Genomic DNA, 19,466 nt, shown 5'->3' with positions numbered 1-19,466 from the left:
ATAAAAATCGGCATGCTTATTATAAACTACTGAGCTGTCTTTTTCAAAAGTGATATTCATAACAGTATGTTTTAACTGCTTCAGTCCATTTTTAAAGCCTGTTTGATTCTCGCCATCTCGATTCGTTATCTCGAGATTGTATTAGGATATGAAAGAATAAGAAGGTTTACCAGTCTCGCTACGTCTTCATGTGTGGATCTCCCAGGGCATGAGCTCCTGTGTTTTTCCACACCCTCTTTACTTCAATGACGGCCGCAATGACGTAAAGACTGGAAACATGTGAGCGAGGCAGTCAATTAGCCGCCATATTAGTTCGCAAGGTTGTCCATTCCACTGCGAAACTGATTTATCCTTAGAGTGTTTGGCCCTCAAGATGAGCTTCCTTTTGTAAGTTTTGAATTTTATCACATAATGTTAGTGTTATTTGTCGAGGGCAAATCAGTGCAGGGATTATGGTGTCGAGAAATCCGGGAAACAACTTCTTATGTCGAACTTCTCTGGGAGTCAACGACTTTACTGTAAAAGTCGTAAAATCACGGTATCATTTTCTATTTGTTCCAGTGGTGGGCGATCAACGAAAACTTTTAAACCGAAAAAGAACATTCCTGAGGGAACCCACCAATATGACCTAATGAAGCAGGCAGCTGCCACTCTTGGAAGTGGAAATTTGCGTCTAGCCGTTCTGCTTCCTGAAGGAGAAGATCTAAACGAATGGGTTGCTGTAAATAGTAAGTTTTTTTTTTGAAAATTAGCTTCGAGGCTCTTTTATCTCGTTTCAATTGTTTTAATTGATTCGCGTAGCAGCAGTTTAAGCTGAAAACGATTAGACAGACTCTCTGACCGAAAAACGCTGTTTTGCAGCCAAACTACTGGCTTCAGTTAATTTTAATCTAATCTAGTAACTGAAAGTGAGAACCGACTTCAGGTGTAATTTGTCTCGGAAATTTAACTCTCGCCAGTTTAATTGTTTGTTTGTAGTGCTCTCCCTTAAATTGTTTTAGAGAAGGTTAGTTTATTTGTAGAAAAATTATTTTACCACGTCCAGTGCATATTGTTTACCACAGTTCATTTCTTTTTTTCAGCTGTGGACTTCTTCAATCAAATCAACATGTTGTACGGAACAATAACAGAATTTTGTACGGCCGAATCGTGCCCGGTAATGTCTGCTGGTCCAAAGTGAGTGAGTTATATACCACTAAGATTTAACAAAAGCTGTAAGTTTAATGAGCTATGGTAGCTTTGTCCTTTAATTAATTTGATTTTACTATTAAATATTTGGTCGTTTATCTGTTATTGTTCGATTATCAGTGTGTGAGTATTGAATATTGGTCCAGGGGTTTCAATAACTTTGAAGTAGATGCCTGGGCTAGTCAATAGTAAGTGGCAGTCACTCTTGTCTCTTACAAATCAAGGCAGAGTAGCAGGCATTGAGAGACAAATTTCTGACAACATACACTGCAGTATACCGCCGGTGACCAGCTTTTAACGAAACCCCTGAGGTCTGACAGGAGAGAGAAAATTATAGACGTAAAAAAAATATTGTTTCGTAAATGATTGGTATGGAATTCAGCCTTGGGGTATTCACATTCTGTACTCATTAAAATAAGTCATTATATTTGGAGATAAATCATTTAGTGTTTTCATGAAGTCCTATTATAGCTTGCAAGATGTCAAGTTCTTATTATTATGATTAATTATTATTATTATACATTGGTGTCACCAGCTCGATTTTGATTGGCTATAAGCACGCAGCTAATTCTTGCTTGCTCTGTTTCTCTTACCTCTTGCCTACAAACAATAGATTATTATATATGTAGAATTGACGTCATACCTACAGACAATAGTTTTATGCATGCAGAAGTCACGTCACCTGACACACTAACCAGCAGTTTGATCAGTTTTGTCATGGCAGAGCTCAGCTCAGGAATATGCATAATAAAACAATTATTGAATTCGGTTTTTGCATGTTAGCGATAATTATCAAGGCCTCAGTTTGTGTTATCCGCCTCAGCCTTCGGCTTCAGCAGATAACACAAACTTTGGCCTTGATAATTATCGCTAACATGCTCAACTCATCCAATAATTGTTAATTATTTGTCCCTAAAATACCTATAAGTCCTTCCTATTTCCCTCCTGCTCCCCTTTTGTAAAGGAAAATGCAGAGACTTGGCAGGAAGTGGTTTTTATTGTTAGATGTTGTGGTACATTGAAGTGACAATTTAGATTTTATTTCGAGGAGTTCTGTGACATTGAACTGGCAGTTTTGGTTTCAGGCTGTCATGAACAGAAATCAGTTATATAAAGTGTTTTTATTCCATCATTTCTTAACTCTTTTCTACTAGATATGAATATCACTGGGCAGATGGAACAACCATTAAAAAACCTATCAAGTGCTCTGCGCCAAAATATATTGACTACCTCATGACCTGGGTCCAGGATCAGCTGGATGATGAGACAATTTTTCCATCAAAAATAGGTAATTTCTAAATTTTCCAAAGTTGGTGGGTATTAAGATAATGAACCACAGTCATAAATGAGGAAATCATGATAATTATAATGATGGTGTGGTACAGTAATTAATCTTTAAAATATCCTGTGAGAATGATCTATAACCACAGGCCTACTTATTCCTGATATTAAAGATGCTGTTGGCTTGGACAAAAGGAGAAGATTCATTAATTAAGAACCTTCATTCAATGACAAACATGCAGATGAAATTGATGTAAAAAGAATGAAGATATTTACTCATTTACTCAGAGAACTACACTGGCTTTGCATGGAGCAGAGGATTGTTTTTAAAATCTTACTGTTAACTTTTAAAGCTTTAAATAATTTAAGTCCTAGCTATATTCGTGATCTGTTACAAACTTACAAGCCATCTAGGAGTTTACGATCTTCAACCATGAACTTGTTGGTGACACCTAGATCGAGGTTAAAATTTTATGGTGATCGTGCTTTTTCGGTTTGCGCTGCTAAGCTTTGGAATAATCTTCCAGAAAATGTAGAATGTAGTCCAAATCTTACATCTTTTAAAAGCAATCTTAAAACTTATCTTTTTAAGTGCTATTTTAATTGGTAGTTTAATTTGCTTTTGTATTTGAATTTATAATTTACTAAGTTACTGCTTTTTAACATTTTATTGTAAAGCGCCTTAGAGCTCTAGAATAGGGCGCTATAGAAATGTATTATTATTAATATTATTATTATTATTATTATTATTATTATTATTATTATTATTATTATTATTATTATTATTAGTACAAATAGAGTTCCACCCCTATTAAACGGCCACCTTCAGGGAAATGGATAGTGGCCACTTAAGGTTGGCTGGCCACTTAATAGAGGTGAAAACAATAGAAAAGCACTCGTCTGGACTTTGATTACTGGCCGGCTCATAGGGGTGGCTGTTTAACCCTTTGGTGTCCAAACCGGCCGAAACCGGCCAGACTTAGAATTTTACTCTAACGCTGGACGATTTTACTCGTCAATGGGGAACCCCTGGGTGTCAATGGGTTAATAGGTGGCTGCTTAATAGGGGTTCAACTGTACTACACAAACAAAACCACCTTTGAATCATTGCTAGCTTGCCAATATTATTCGATTTCCCCATTAGAAAAACGCTCCTCATCTCACTGTCCCAAATCAACAGTGATTGACAAAAACAAACTAATCACTGCAATTTTGTCTTGTCTAACCTTTGGTTGGAAATACTTAGGGAGGGGTTGGGGGTTGTTTCAAGCGGAAAACCTGTTTTAGTCTCAGCAAACTGTGGGTCAGTGATTTTACGAAAATTAATAACCATCAAGAAAAGGAAAGAAACTTTATTTAAGACACTGTAAACTGAAGCAAATCAATGCAAATCAAATCAAATGTTGGTTTTTTTGGGGAGAGGGGAAAACCGGAGTACACAGAAAAAAACCTCTTAGGGGCAAAGTAAAGAACCAACAAACTCAACCCACATATGACGTCAAGTCTGGGAATCAAAAGCGGGGCCACATTGGTTGGAGGCAAGTGCTTTCACCACTACTTTAACACCAGCCCTGCACCCTCTGCATCCTGGAACATACCGTAGTATGTATCCTTTATTGGACGATTTAGTGTGTGGTATTGTGTGGTATTGTGGGATAGTCTTGCTGTATTTTGGTGAGCCCGTAGGGCGAATCAAAATACAAGAGACGAGTAAAAATATCCCACGGTACTACACACTAAATCATCCAATAAGTGATTTATTATTCAACTCAGTCTGAAAATAGAAGAAACATAAAGCTTAACTTATAAATTGCTTCCTCGCATGACAAATGATCTTACGTGACTATTCAGCAAGCGACCATCCAGTTTTGCCACTTATATTAGGTTGCTGTTGATTGGTCAAAAACAAAAACTTGTCAAACCTGTCAATTGAATCGCTGAGCAAAGCATTGTGCATTTTATTTCAAACACTTGCATTACATGTAAGGAAAACAAAGATGGAATATTGGAAAATTCTTTATTATAAGGTTTACAGAGATATCAACAACAATGATCTCAGTTTCCAAGTAAACTTCCAGTTGAGAAAAAACTGACTTTTATGAAGAAATGACATAAGAGGTTGTCAAGTTCCTCGGCAGGAATTTCTGCAATGGCCCTTGATTCTTTCACAAACTCGCACCACCGTTTCAATACGTTATGGTCAGTTTTTCTCTTCTTTTCGTATTTATGTTTTGGTTTTCTTGAATAAACAGAGAAAATCAATTGTCGTGTAGGTTATCGTCTTCGCCAAAAATCTCAAAATTTAGGAAGCAAGCATTCATTGTTTCCTTTGGGAGAAAATTAGCATTTTCAGCCATTTCTACCACTTTTGTAAAACTAATAGGTTTGTGAAAAACCAGTCAAACTGGTCTTCTGGAGTCCAAATACCATGAGATGTTTGTACTCGTTTTGGGTGTTACTTATACTCTGCTGACTGTAGTTGAATAGTAATCCATGTTAAATAATATTATCATCTTGTTCAACAGGTGTTCCGTTTCCAAAAAACTTTCTTTCAATTGCCAAGACTATTCTCAAACGACTTTTCAGAGTGTATGCCCACATCTACCATCAACATTTCCTTCACATAGTTGGCCTCGGAGAAGAAGCACACCTCAACACATCATTCAAGCACTTCATGTTTTTTGTTCAGGAGTTTGCACTTGTGGACAAGAGAGAACTTGCACCCCTGCAGGAGCTCATTGAAAGACTAACAAATAAGGACAAGGTTTAGCTGACATTTGGTCGTGTAAAACCAATACACTTGAGTCTTGGCTGTCCTTGTCTAGGAGAGGTTGTATGAACAAAACTTGGGTTGATAAAATGTTAATATTTCTAATAATGCTTTGCAGACACATTTCAATGGGATTGCTCTAGCGGAGGTTGGGTCAGCATTGTATAAAATAATGGACACCTTACAATGTACCTACTGGTAAATACAATTAAAACTTCATACTGCCCAGCAGGATCATATCATTCATTTATTATTTTGGTTTTATAATAATCCCAAAATAAACAAATGTTCGTAATACATGTAGGTGAAATGTGGTCTTTAATGAGTTTGAGTAACGCTCATAAATCAAGAAAATCTGAAAATAGTTATTTTTCCATCAAACCCTTTGTCTCCTCTTGTACAATATTTTTTTGTGAAATGTCTCTAACTAAATTTTTGTTTTAAAGTGAGGACAATCTTTTCATTATTACACTGTAATTTCTTCCGAGTTTAGTTCAATTGTTCAGTCTTCTTAATTGTAGGGTTATGATTAACAATGATGTGCGGTTATTGCCAAACTAAATAATTGAGTTTCGAAATAATTATGTCCTTTCTGAATTGATATTTTAGTTGTTTGTATATAGTGTTGATTTGAAGGAATTTACATCAGCCTTCCATGTTTTTCTGTTTTTATTGGAAAGGTGATTTTGGTTTCATGGATGTCAGTAACAACACAACTGTAGAGAAAAATAAAGTGTTGATCTGACAAACTGAAATTGGCATTTTGTGTAATAGCCTAGTTTCAAACTATGCAGCAACAAAAGAACAGAGTCGAGGTTCAGGGGAATAATTTGCATTTTCCTTTTTTTTATTAACAATACAAAATGCTAATTATTCCCATGAACCTTGACTCTGTTCTTTTGTTGGTGCACAATTCAAACCAAGGTTATTGTCACATCAGATAAGGTTTTGCAAGTTCGAAATTGCAACATTAAGCTGATTTTGGTTTACAGCGATTATGTTTTCCCTGCACATGTTTGGAGCCTTTATTCATGAGCAGTAATGTTATTTTTTTCAAAAACACTGTCGCACCACGACAGAAGAAGACTTTTCATGGTCATTCTCTGGCCTGATTAAAATTAATTTGTAACAGTATTGCTCTGATTTTACAGAATACGTGTAGGATTACATTCTGAAGTGAACCAGAGCCAAGCAGCCAACTTACATTCTTATGTGTATTTTTGGCTTTACTAAGCATATCTTTAATTTTACTTGTATTCCATTTAACTTTAAAGTGCCTATCATCTCGACTTTTCCATTCTACTTATTCTCTGAAATTCCGCCAAATATATTGTTTTACAATTTTTATTGAAATTCACTTTTCTATTCGTTTTGAAAGACAGTAAAAGTGGTCCCAGTTTGATCCATGACCAAGCAATGAAAGGGAATTTGGTTCAATACCGGGCTGACATCACAAATAACTGAGTATCTACTGACATTACACAAATCACTTGACTCTGAAGAAGACTTCCTCTAAGGTTGTTGAAATGTGAATGTCGTGTCAAACAGTCCTTCTCAGGACTACACTCACTCAGATGATCACACTTCACTTATCGTAGATCAAATTACAACTACAATGTTTTTTCACTTTTTAGGAACCTATTAAACGGTGACTTTGAAGGAGAGGGTTAAGTGAACAAATAATTAGTTTTAGATAAGTCCAGAGAATAATTGGGCGGAAAGGGTTTAAGAGGTGATAGAAACTAACTTTTTTGTGAAAAGTTCGATCAGTTTGTGGGCCTCTTCATTTATTTTTCTGTAACTTTGTGAAGTAATCATTCTATGTATCAAAACAGTGATTGGTCATTTTAACTTCTAGTTCTACAATGAAATCTTCCAAGTTGGCGTCGAACTGTCAAAGACAAAATACATTTAGTTGGCAACAGTCTGAAGCCAGGAAACTCTTGCTTCATTTTGACAGTCCTTAGTGCTTGTATATATTACATAAGCTAGTAGTGCTCCCTGTACATTCTGACTTATTATAAGAATCTCAGAGTCGATTAGCAAGTGCCGTTCACCTCAGAGAAGCTTAAGAAAAAATGGTAACCTGTAGTCTAATGTCAGCCTTTTTATTTTGTATGTACTTGTTCAATGTGTTTAATCAAACATTCTCCTTGGTGTTGGTGATAGTACTGAGTGAATTGATAAACCTCTCGACCTTCCCTGCTGTGGATAATTTTCATTAACTGTTAACGTTTGAAGTACAGATCTAGAAGTCAATTGTAACAGAATTGGATACAGCTTGTAGATAACATTTCTTGCCCTTCCACATTGGACAATTAAAAGTAACGTGATACAAAAGGAGTAAACATTTGAGAAACGAAAACATCTTAATTTTTAAACAAGTTAAGATTAGTTTTATATTTTGCTAGCGAATAAAGTGGTGTTACAGAGATGTGCTGATAGCTTAGACGGATAGCTTAATTAAAGAAAAATGTAAAGTTTTGGATAGACTTCACAGAAAAATGTGACTTATTTTCAATGTAAGATGTTCAGAAAATAAAGACTGATTGACAAAATAATCAGGACGTGGCATGTTTGGTTTTTCACTGTTAGCTAAAGTCTCATGTGATATTTCAGGTTGTGGGGGCTCCCTTAACAACAGTGGAATTATTGTAAACGAATGCACGGGACACAACGGGCTCAAGTCACAGTTAACAGACATAATATTAATGGGTATGCAGTTTGAAGAGTGCTGTCCAAGAATGTGGATGGTGGTTGGTTCAAAATGAGTGTCGACCCATGGCAGAGGTTTCTTTTTACCGTACGAACACAAAAGAAAAGAAACCTCGGCTAGCAGGGAAGTTTGCTCTCTGTCATTGCTGAGTATTGCATATAGAACTACAATTATTGTAGTTATGCAGCTGACATGGCTACACTGCTTACTAGTCTACAAAGTTAGGCAATGACCTACCCTGGGAGAGGTGGTTGGTCACATTTCAGCAAGATTGATAAAAGCAAGGTCTATTGTCTGTTCCAACACCACTTAAAATAACACATAACAACCAAAAATGTCAAAGAGCTTCACCAATGATTAGTGCAAACCATGTTCCATGAAACTCTTGATAGAAAAGAAATCATGTCAAGAGTGGGCATTAGATGTTGTTCACTCTCTCACTGGTTGACAAATGAAATCATCTGGCGTTTGACAAAGTCAAATCTGTTACTCTTTGTAGGAAGAGGGTTAACCATTATTTAATATACAACTGCCACATCAAATCAAATTAATGTTAGCATCCTATTTACTTTGCTGCATGTAGAAAAGGGATCTTGTCCCATTTCCACGTATAACAAAGGAAATAGGAGATGGCTGCACACAGCCTAATCAAATTTTGGTTTTGAAGGAGCTGACACCATAAAAACTGAAGTAACAGATAATCATTTTACTGAAGAAAAGAGCCAACAAACAACAAACTCGATTCACAAGACTTAGCCTGGGAATTGATCCTGGTGCACAACGGGGGAAGACACATGCTCACACAATGGGCCCTTTGCATGAAACTGTCACACGGTACAAAATCTTCCCTGCTGGATGGCACGCTACGCACTGGGACATCCAAAACAAAGAAACGTCAGGCTTGGCTGATTGAAATCGCTTTGTTTTGGAGGCTGTTGCATTCTTTTGCCATCCAACATGACGGATTTTGTACCATGTGACAATAATATCATGCTGCCAATGAGCCCATTGTGCCAACCTTGCCCCTTGGTCTCAAAATGATTGTCTTGACACTAATCAGTTACTTATTACCTGCCATAACTTAGATCATCTCACTTCCTAACACACACATCAGATGATGGTTTGTGGAAAAACTGAAATCCAGTCACCACATCCTCCCGTGAATGGCAAATAGGAATGCTACAGTCTGGGACAGATTGAACTGGAACCCAAGCATGAAGCCGGGTGAAGGCCGAAACGTGCCATTTTCGTATCACTGATTTCGGGTGGAGGGGGGGTCAGAGAAAAGAAGTTAAAAGCAAATTATGCTGACAATCCAACAGTCAATGTTCATACTGTTTAGGCCTCACATTGACCTCTTCTTTCTGAAAATTTTAGATTTTTTTTCCAGATTGAGACAACCATAATAGCATTCTTAGACTAATAAAAGTACCAAAACACAACTGCAAAGCGACACCATTTTAATGTAATTTCATTACATGTCAAAGTGCATTTTAACCCACTAACTCCAAGGAGGAAAACTTAATAGATTTTACCCTATCTAATGCCAGATGATTTTCCTTGTCAAACGAGGATGGTTTAGGAGTCAATGAGCTAACAACCTCCACATCAATGTCCCCTTTAACCTATTGACTCCCAGGAGTTTTACTGTCAAACGCCTGTCAATTCTACTTGTCAATGGGTTGATGGTTTTGTACATGATACAACTATTAAAGAAAACAGAGACTTCGAAATTAATAAAACGAAAATTAAAAAAAACCGCACAAGAATGCAGAAGACACATTGCAACGTATTAAGACATTCGCAACATCTCTTGACTACATCCCTAGGCTCTTGGAGGCCTAAGTTAAGTGTATGAATAAAAAGGCAAAGACAGGAAATCAATGCAAAGGAACAATTGCAAAAAATTATGCTATGAAACATGCGCAACGTTTCCTTGACTGCATTCATAGGCTAAGGATGCCCAAGATAGTTAAACAATCACTGAAAAAGAAATAATATTTTTTAGCCCAATCACATTTTGCCCAGTGTATAAAGTTGACAACTGCATTCATGGGCTGGGATGCCCAAAAACAAGAATGCAAAGGAAATGTTGCACAACTTTTGCAACGTTTCCTTGACTGCATTCATAGGCTAAGGAGGCCTAAGAAGTGAAGTTTAAATCAAGAATGCAAAAGAAACATTGCCAACTTCTGCAATGTTTCTTTTACTGCATTCATAGGCTTAAGAGGCCTAAGGAATGACTCCAAACAAGAATGCAAAAGAAAAGTTGCACACGTTTACGACACATGCAACATTTCCTCGACTGCACTCATAGGCTGAAGAGGCCTAAGTAGACTAGAGAATAAATATCAGACTTTCACATGTGTAATTGATTAACAAAAGGTTACTTTAACTTCAATTTAGTAATTTTTTCCCATTTTTAAACCTTACTACAGTGAAAAAGCTTTTTATATAGCAGTATATCAAAAGAAGATACTTGACAATATTATAGTTCATGAAATTATGTAAGAACTCCAAGATGTATACTTTGCCTAACATTCCCCAATAGCCAAGATTATGTTCTGTGAAAATTAAGTTTCAAATCTTAAGCTCCTTGGGATTTTCCCATGTGAAACCAGGTTTGAAATGACCATAAACACAAGTTTCTTGGTAAATTGGCTTTTTCAAGTCAAGTTCCCTGAAATAAGGAAAGAAAAAAATTATTTATTTATTTATGATTACAAGATAATTATAATGTAATACGACGCATCACCATTATTAAGCCTTTCACTGACTTTGCAGATCAGTTCAAATACCACTTAGAATAGAACAATTTTATCATTGATCACTGTGCATAGCATGACTGGTTAAATTCTGCATTGCACTTGGCTGATTTTCAGATCCATCTTGTCCATTTCTCTGTTTCACAATCCATCAACTATTGCCGCAAAAATGACTACTTGCACTTGGTTTTAGTAAAAAGTTGACCTTTAGAAAATGTCTGGGAAACTGAAACCACTGACCCCTTTCTTAAGGCTCCCAGTTGACACATTGCCTCTCGGTGTTATCTGAATGCTGAATTGTCTTATTTTGAAAAAAAAGTTGCTCCAGTTGAAAAGAAAAAACAACACTCACTTGACAATCATGCCAGGACGAAGATCAAAGTTTTCCTTGACTATTTTTAGCAGCTCATCTTCACTCTTTTTGCTAGTCCCATAAGAAAACACTGTGATCGAGAGAGGTTCAGCAATGCCAATAGCATATGACACCTGTACAAGAGCACGCCGGCAAAGTTTGGCAGCTACAAGGGACTTGGCGATCCATCTAGCAGCATATGCACCAGAGCGATCAACCTGAGAAAAGATTATTTTTCATTAATAATAATTATAATGATTGCTACTCTCTTTTTTGTCAAATTGGAGGAGGTAATAGTAACCAGTGTCTGCAAAGCACTGCAGCAAGATATGACAAAATACTTGCTCAAGACCTTGCTACCTCACTATCACCAAACTTAAGACGGAACAAACTACAAACCTTCGAAAAGTCCTTTCCAGAGAAAGCTCCACCCCCATGGGCTCCCCATCCGCCATAAGTGTCGACGATAATTTTTCTTCCTGTGAGACCAGCATCTCCTTGCGGGCCACCAATCACAAATGCTCCAGATGGTTGAAGATGGTATATTGTATCGTCATCAAGATACTTAGCGGGCACAACTTCCTGAAAGATGCACAAGAAATATTTACATCAATAACAAATATATTGTTTTTTACTAACCCTAAATAGCACCACTATGATCGTTGACATAATTCAAGACAGTGAATCCAAATCTGCACTCCAAGGAAATCAACCATTCTAAGTCAAGGAATAGATTGCAGCCTGGTCTACAATCAATACAGTTAGGTTTCAACTTCGCCAATACAAATATTGCTTGATGAAGAATTCAGAAATTATCTCAAACAGACTAACTGGTCATGAAGGGCACTAGCAAGACGTTAAACACCTCTGTGCTCTCACTCTTTCTTTCTGTAACATCTTCCCCATTGGTACTTATGACTGTACAAAAGTGTTTTAAGTTGGTAAAAGGAAATTTGAAGTAGGTATTTATTGCAAGCCAACAATAAATAATTTATTATTGCAAGATGATGCTCAAAGAAACAACACAAAAATACACCTCTACCAGATATCTACAGTTAATTGGCTCACTTAATTCAAAGAGCATTCAAAGTTACCCCTAACAAGAAAAAAAATAACCACATGTACCTTGATCACTTTCTCATAGAGCTGTCTTCTCATATCATCCAATGTGACATCAGGATTGTGTTGAACAGAAATAACCACAGTGTGCACTCTCAGAGGAACAGCTGCCCCACCCTCAAATTTGTACTCAACAGTAACTTGGGTCTTGGAGTCAGGTCGCACCCAAGACATTGTTCCATCACGCCTGCTCTGTGAGAGCTTCTTATTGAGATTGTGCGCCAAGACCACAGTCAATGGCATAAGTTCCTCAGTTTCATCTGTCGCATAACCAAACATAAGACCTTGATCTCCAGCACCTATGTCTTCTTCTCTTCTTCCTTGATGTACTCCCTGGGCAATATCAGGACTTTGCTGTTCCAATGCAACCAATACATTGCAGGTCTTGTAATCAAATCCTACAAGGACATATTAATATGGGCTTGTAATCTACAACAGTTTTACAACAACAACAATAACATTATTAATATTTGTCGCCTCTTAAGGGCAGCACAAAAGTCATTGGCTTAAGAGAGAGTCTTTGCATAAACAGAAAATCAAAGTCACGGTTTTCCTTTTTAACCTTTCTTCAAGCCAGTGGCACGAAAATTTATCTCCTTGAAATCTAAACTCGCAAGGCAATTCCATACCGAGTCCTGCTCCTCTGTTTATTCGCTTATCCGTAAAAAGAGCCATTGCTGAGCTAGAGGCAAGCTTCAGGGACTTCGTCACCCAACCTCAAACATATTCTAATGAACAATTTTTTAAAACTTTTATTTAACACAATGGTGATTGAAGCGTTGCTGCCTATGGGGTCGTGCAATTAAGCCAACTATAACTTAAGCAATAAAAGTATATAAAATATAAAATAATTATCGTTGTTATTATTGTGGGGTGTTGTTTGTAGAGATTCTGCCTGAAAGTCTAAATTACGTAGGCTGTCAGATTTAAGGCCATTCTAGTGTAATAGACCATTTTACAGTTCTGTGTTCAGTTACCAGGCCTTTGAATATAAGCGAGGCTGGAGGTGACCTTGCTTTGATACAAACCTCATTGCTTTTCTTATGTAAATGACGTTGTAATTTTGCTAAGGAGTTTCTATTCACATAAGAAAAGCAGCGAGGTTGAGCTTCGCTTTATTCAAAGGCCTGGTAACTGAGATAAGAACTGTAAAACGGTCTACATGTATTCTTTATTATTCTGGATGTCTTTGCAAGGTCCGGAGTAAGGAGGTTCTACTCAATGAATGCTCTGAATACTATTGAACTTTTCACAAAATATGTCTTCAAGCGAGGCACTTTTACTGTATTCTTAGTTCGCAAGTGATGCAAGGGAGAAGTCATCTTAGTTATAATATGCCCCATGGAAGGAGGAGTGCAGTCATAAAAGATCTTATAATTTATGCTAATGTTTCCAACTTTACTTTGTACATAAAGTGTGAAGAGTCCCATTTGGCATTGCAAATATCATCTTTTATTGTGTGGTTCCAGAAAATATCCATACCCCCACCACGGAAGACAATTGGAAATTCCGAGGGAGAGGGGGGGTTAAAGGGCAGTAATTTCCAAGGGGTAGGGGGGTTTCGTGGGAAACTACTTTTCCAAAGGGTCACGAACCACGTACAAAACATTGAAAGCAACATACGATCGATCTGAAGCACAAAACACACTATCGCACGATGTTTTGAAACAAAAGTCAGTTTTGAGATAAAGTTAATACTATTAGCTTCAATGTTTCCGTTTTTCTTTGAGTTAGCTAGCGCTACAATCTCTCGAAGCTAAGAACAATGTGTCTTTCATTTGGGACAGATTCAAAACATTTAAAATGGCGGTCTCAATTGGAGTCTCGTCCCCAGACTTCCACGTTTGTCTCTTTTTCGTCCAACCAACACTTCCGTTCACTTGAGTATCACTTTTCGCTACCTTCACATGCAGTAAACACATTTTTGATAGGATTTATGTTTTACTGGGGGTAGTAACTCATTGAAAATGCGATAAGACGCAAGTTCCCACCATCTCAGCGCTTGTGTGCAACGACATTTTCTTTTTTGTGGGTGGCATTTAGACCACGGACAGGAACCGGGAGTCACGTTTTCTCTTCTTTGAGTAAACGCAATATTTATTGCGGCCTCGGGAAACGATTGTTGAGGTTCAGTTCGTTATGTCAAACTGGAAATTCTAAAACAGGAGTTTGACTACTCATTGGAGGAAGTAAATCGCGCCAAAAACAATAACAGTCGCCCTCTCGCTTCCATCCATGGCTCAAAGGCAAGCAATAGTGAGGCTGTCTGTCATTTACCGGCGAGATGAAGACTGCACATAAATCGCCATATCTAAGTTTACAAATATGATGGATTATTTTGGCGTCAATAATATTCTTTGTAAAACAATCGCCTTTGTGACGACGTTCACGAAACCTACCGCGTCAACTTTTGTGGTCCCTAAATATTAAAGAATCAATCTGAAGAAACTGACCAAATGTGTAGACAAAGGAACCTTGTAAGTTTCTGTTTTATTTACTATGGTTTGCGAAGTTGTTTAAGCGAGTGAACTGTTCTCATCGAAGTTCGCACAAAAACGTGAAACAGTCGACGTGCAACCCAAATGTTTAAGCTTTGCAAAGTTGATAGCGCACAAGCTGAAAGTTTAGCTGGATAATGAGCTTAACAAAGCGTTACATTTTTCTAAAAGTTAACCTTAATGTTTACACTGTTGTAATAAAATTCTACCGCAATTACGTAACTAATTCACTCTCGTTTTTATAAATAAAAAAATTCTGGAAATTCCTGAGGGGAGGGGGGGTCATCAAAGACCCCCCCTGGAACGGAAAATCCTGGGGGGAGGGGGGTGCAAATCAAAAAGTCTTCCGTGGTGGGGGTATGGATATTTTCTGGAACCACAAATTACACATAACATGAGAATTTTATTCCATAAAGCTCATTTGTACAAATCTATGTGCTTTATTTTCACATGTGGAAAAGGCTTATACCGCCAATCAGAATGGTGTACAGCTATTTCACATGTGGAAGTATAACCAATCAACGATAGCGTAAAGGCGTTTCCATGCCAATCACTTGTGCATCTCGTGCATATCGTACTTTGTTATTGTATTAAATTCACTTAAATTTGCATTTGGTTCTATTGTTAGTGAGTTTTTGTTTCTAATTTGTGTTCAAAAAACTATTTTAATGAAAATTCTCGTCTTATGTGTAATAAACAGTTCACGACATAGAAAGTGCTTTGTACGGGGTTTTATTCACTCGCATGTTCGGCTTTTTGACACAAACAACTCGTGAATAAAACCCCGTACGGCGCACTTTCTATGACGTAAACTATATATACAAAACCAGCCCTTACTAAGAGAAATCTTTAACCCCCCCCCCTCCCTCCCTTAATTTCATATAGAAAGGGGAGATCTTGAAAAATGTATAGAGCAAAGCTCTGAGGTCTTTGAATTTCCTTTCTTGACCTATAAGAGTCATGTTTGGCCTTTCTACACCTTGAAACGCAATAATTGTCTCTAAAAGACTTGTTGAGGTGTAGTATATGCCTAAACCATCCAAAGGATATACCCTCAAGGAGAAATACTCTGTTAGTGTCAGAGTGAGTTGGTTTACCTTTATTTGAGTCATCATAGCCAATTCTTTTGATAGTATCACGGATAACCGACTGGTAGTCAACAACTGCTTTAGACGTGATTTCACCAGCAACAAGAATCATGCCTGTCTTGGCAACGGTTTCTATTACAAAGAAAAATGAACACAAGTTAAAAAACTGATTGACAAGTTTAAAACAGGACAGCAAACAGGTCATAATTAACATTTTTACAATATAGAGGTTCCTAGAGATTTAGATTTCGGGTTTTAGGTACATATCATGATAAATTATCAAAATCAAGCCGTGGTCCATTGCCATAAGGACGGAGAAGACGACAGTTACGAATATTATGTGATCTTTCCAAATAAATGAAAACGCCACTTCTTCTATTGAAGGCATAACGAGTCTAATACTAGATTGACTGGAAGACAACCTTGCTCTGTTTATCAGAAACAAGTCTTAAAAATCTAGAAAATCTAGCGAGCTTTAAGTTTAATTTAACGTGCACACTTAGAGCTATCTCAGGAAAAATCGAACAACGTTCCCTTCTTCTAGTTTGTATTACAATATTGCATCATCCACGGTAAAAACTGAATTGGAACAGAATGAACTACAAGATGTTAAGCGCCTCCTGAAAACGTGAGGAACTCAACGTAAGTTTATTTACTACGAAGGGGCTATAACCGGTTTGGCGGGATATCACACGCTGCAAGGATTTACGCAAACTTCATTTACGCACCAAGCGTGACATGATTTTCCTACCGCACGTTTCAAGAGATGTACGAAATGAGAAAGACATCGATCGAAACCAAAACCGACCTAAGATGCTCTGAAACTGGGTACGAAATAAATAAGCCACATTGCATCCATAAACGAAAGAAATGTGAATTCATTCCGCAGGTAACTCATTGACAAATCATATTGCGCAACGCCAATCAAACCAGTCGAAAAAATTTCTTTTGAGGGACTCGTGTCACCACGCATCTGGAAATCGAAGTTATACGTTAAAATTGAAAACAAACGGTTAAAACGAAAACTGGTGGGTTTCAAAGAAGTTGTAAGCTTGAACAAGTACCTGCCCATCAATCGAATTCAGCTTAAGAGCATTGACTTTTCACGAGGTACGAAATGAAAGACCGGTCAAGATAAGCTTAAAATTCTCGGTTAAAAACACTTAGCTGAAGACGAAAGAAATCGACGTAAAAGCAATTTTCGACAAAACGTTTTTCGAACATCTGACATCATAATAACTGGTGATATAACCAATGCGTGGACCCATATGCATGCATTTATTTTAAAACAACGCCAATGTGATAATCTACTTCACTTGCTGAAAGCTTACCGCAAGCAACTTTAGCATTAGGATCTTGTTTAAGATGGGCATCCAGGATAGCGTCCGAGACCTGATCGCAAATTTTATCTGCGAAGAGAAGAGAGGAAGGTCTGAAATGCAGAGAGGTCACCTCACCCACCTGTACAATTCTGAGCTGCTAGAAAGGCTGATTAAAAGTACTACCGCATTTTTGGAAAATATACCTGGATGTCCCTCGCCAACAGACTCGGACGTGAAGAGGAAAGTATTGTTTTGGGTATCTGGGTTATTCATTTTGAATCTTTTGGCTGGATGACTGCTCAACTCCACCTCTGAGTCAGCTTCGCAGTAATTATTCTGACTCATGCCAGCTAAGCGTCCTTTCTTGAAGTGAATACTTGGTAGCCACCCATCTCGGACAACCCTAAACCTATTAATTTGATTGGTTAAAAGAGACCTTTCCCCTGTGGCTTAATCGGCACGTGAAGGCAGGATGAAGTAAAATTTTCGCCAACAACAGGCGTACATTTCGAAAGAATTTCCCTCGATAAACTGACTAGTAATTTTGTTCAAACGCTAAGATCACCGAAATCACCAACATCAAAATGCGATGATAGGTTCATTGGACGCAAAAGTTATTAAAATTAACTCGAGATTTACCGTCATGAGAATTATTAGTGTTATTACCATTGCGAAATCAATTGTCTCATATTTAAAGTGATTTTACGGCTTGCGGTAAAATTACTTCAGCTCACCCTCTCAACTTATTTTTCAGGCCAATCTTCACTGCTGGAGGGCCGTCATCACATTTATCTTGTGACTAGCTTGTTTTTAACTTAATTTCAGGATTTGTGAGTTTTGATATGTTGTGATTTGAGAGTGGGGAATTCGCTTTGTCCTTTTTTATATTATTAAAAGGATTTCTTTTTAGGGGAAATTGACTTTTTGCATTTCATCCCCTGGCCTCTGTTTTTTTGCATGCCATAAATTGTAATAAATAAATAAATAAATAAATAAATACGATGATTTCTGCCTCTTTTTGAATGTGGATTCAAGGCGTCTTGCACCTTTTCTTAGCGAAAACCTTCTTTAAAAAATGCACGAGGAGGCCCCTGGCCCCCGGGCCCTGGCCCTCCTCAAGCCTTTATGGCTGGCTTCTCGTTAAACCTTTTCAGTATCTTTACTCATCTCATGTAAATGAGAGAATGATCACCCATAAGTCTTGTCGAGAAATGTAAATATTAAAAAATTATTATAAAAAACGTTCACTGGCTATATACAGTTAAAAACTTTCGAGCTTTCGGCTGTCAGGCTACAGCCTTCAATGGAAAAAGTTTCCATTGAAGGCTGTAGCCTGACAGCCGAAAGCTCGAAAGTTTTTAACTGTATATAGCCAGTGAACGTTTTTTATAATAATTTTTTAATATGTTTTACCCTGGCTACGGTTCTTCTATTTTTAAGAGAAATGTTAAGCCTAATTTTTAGCATCGAATGCCGGAATGATAGAATGGTAGAACGGTGGAACGCCGGAATACTTAAGCATGGAACGCCGGAATACTTAAGCATGGAACGCCGGAATACTTAAACACGGAACGCCGGAATACTTAAACACGGAACGCCGGAATGAAAAATAAGAGTATAGTTTACCACGTGAAATGAATAGCTTGATGTCAAGTTCAACACTGCAGTTAGGAGGGAGCTTGGGCACGCGCGTTTGTGAGACGCGGACGGCAACCGGAAGAGGACATTTCTCGTACCAGGGGGCCTGTTTCTCGAAAGTCCCGAAACTTTACGGGCCATTTTCGGGTGTCACAATTCCCTTTGTATCTCAAGAACGGAGAGGATTTAAGTCGTCAAACTTCACAGTCACTTTTCTTTTTGTTACCTTGAAAACATGTCAAAAGATCGGCTTTCCAAATCAAGCGGCTGGAACTTTCACAAATGGCTTTTCGGGACTTTCGAGAAACGGGCCCCTGGACGCTTATTTCCCTTTCGTAAACGGTCGTTGCCATTTGAAACGGTCGATGCCATTTATAACGGTCGACTACACACTTCACTTCAAAGAAAATTAAAAGAAACAAACTAAGAAAAAATATTAACAAAAATTAAGACAAAAAAAGGAAAAAAAACCATTTATAAAAGAAAAACTGGAGGAAAAAAAGAGTCCGAAAATTTCAAGACTCGAACTCGGGTTCTTAGCCCTCACCCTAAACAGAACCCTAACCCGAACCCTACCTCATATGACCAGCGAGACACAACTCCCAGTAACCGCAACCTTTTGAGTTCTTAGACCTAATGAGTGTAATTCAGAGCTAAGAAATGTCATCGACCGTTTCAAATGGCAACGACCGTTCTGAGAAATGGCAACGACCGTTTACGAAAGGGAAA

General features: G+C 37.6%; 2 protein-coding genes across 2 annotated transcripts; one reads left to right on the top strand and one right to left on the bottom strand.

Annotated features, from left to right (window-relative positions):
- Nucleotides 1-261: 261 nt before the first annotated feature.
- Nucleotides 262-7,800, top strand: LOC138004519 (MOB kinase activator 1B). Its single transcript, XM_068851057.1, has 5 exons — nucleotides 262-387; nucleotides 562-728; nucleotides 1,083-1,176; nucleotides 2,343-2,476; nucleotides 4,995-7,800. The coding sequence occupies exons 1-5, from the start codon at nucleotides 374-376 to the stop codon at nucleotides 5,237-5,239; spliced, it is 654 nt and encodes a 217-aa protein (XP_068707158.1). The 5' UTR covers nucleotides 262-373; the 3' UTR covers nucleotides 5,240-7,800.
- A 1,598-nt stretch (nucleotides 7,801-9,398) lies between these two features.
- LOC138004510 (S-adenosylmethionine synthase-like) lies at nucleotides 9,399-17,480 on the bottom strand. The gene is made up of 7 exons (XM_068851046.1): nucleotides 17,303-17,480; nucleotides 17,109-17,186; nucleotides 15,787-15,909; nucleotides 12,198-12,589; nucleotides 11,472-11,654; nucleotides 11,073-11,290; nucleotides 9,399-10,635 (listed from the first exon to the last, which is right to left on the bottom strand). Exons 1-7 carry the CDS (start codon nucleotides 17,442-17,444, stop codon nucleotides 10,536-10,538), a joined length of 1,236 nt encoding a protein of 411 aa, XP_068707147.1. The 5' UTR covers nucleotides 17,445-17,480; the 3' UTR covers nucleotides 9,399-10,535.
- Between the last annotated feature and the right edge of the window lie 1,986 nt (nucleotides 17,481-19,466).

The sequence above is a fragment of the Montipora foliosa genome, chromosome 1 (genome assembly GCF_036669935.1).
Source record: "Montipora foliosa isolate CH-2021 chromosome 1, ASM3666993v2, whole genome shotgun sequence".
Classification (NCBI taxonomy): domain Eukaryota; kingdom Metazoa; phylum Cnidaria; class Anthozoa; order Scleractinia; family Acroporidae; genus Montipora; species Montipora foliosa.
This window is presented reverse-complemented; position numbering and strand designations above follow the sequence as displayed.

Bases quoted from the DNA above. Each gene is read 5' to 3' on its own strand.
- LOC138004519 (XM_068851057.1), top strand. The intron at 729-1,082 runs GTAAGTTTTTTT...TCTTTTTTTCAG, and splicing joins CGAATGGGTTGCTGTAAATA to CTGTGGACTTCTTCAATCAA. The intron at 2,477-4,994 runs GTAATTTCTAAA...CTTGTTCAACAG, and splicing joins AATTTTTCCATCAAAAATAG to GTGTTCCGTTTCCAAAAAAC.
- LOC138004510 (XM_068851046.1), bottom strand. From the start codon at position 17,444: ATGAGTCAGAATAATTACTGCGAAGCTGACTCAGAGGTGGAGTTGAGC. The intron at 17,187-17,302 runs GTATATTTTCCA...TTCTCTTCGCAG, and splicing joins TGTTGGCGAGGGACATCCAG to ATAAAATTTGCGATCAGGTC. The intron at 11,655-12,197 runs GTACATGTGGTT...TGCATCTTTCAG, and splicing joins TCTATGAGAAAGTGATCAAG to GAAGTTGTGCCCGCTAAGTA.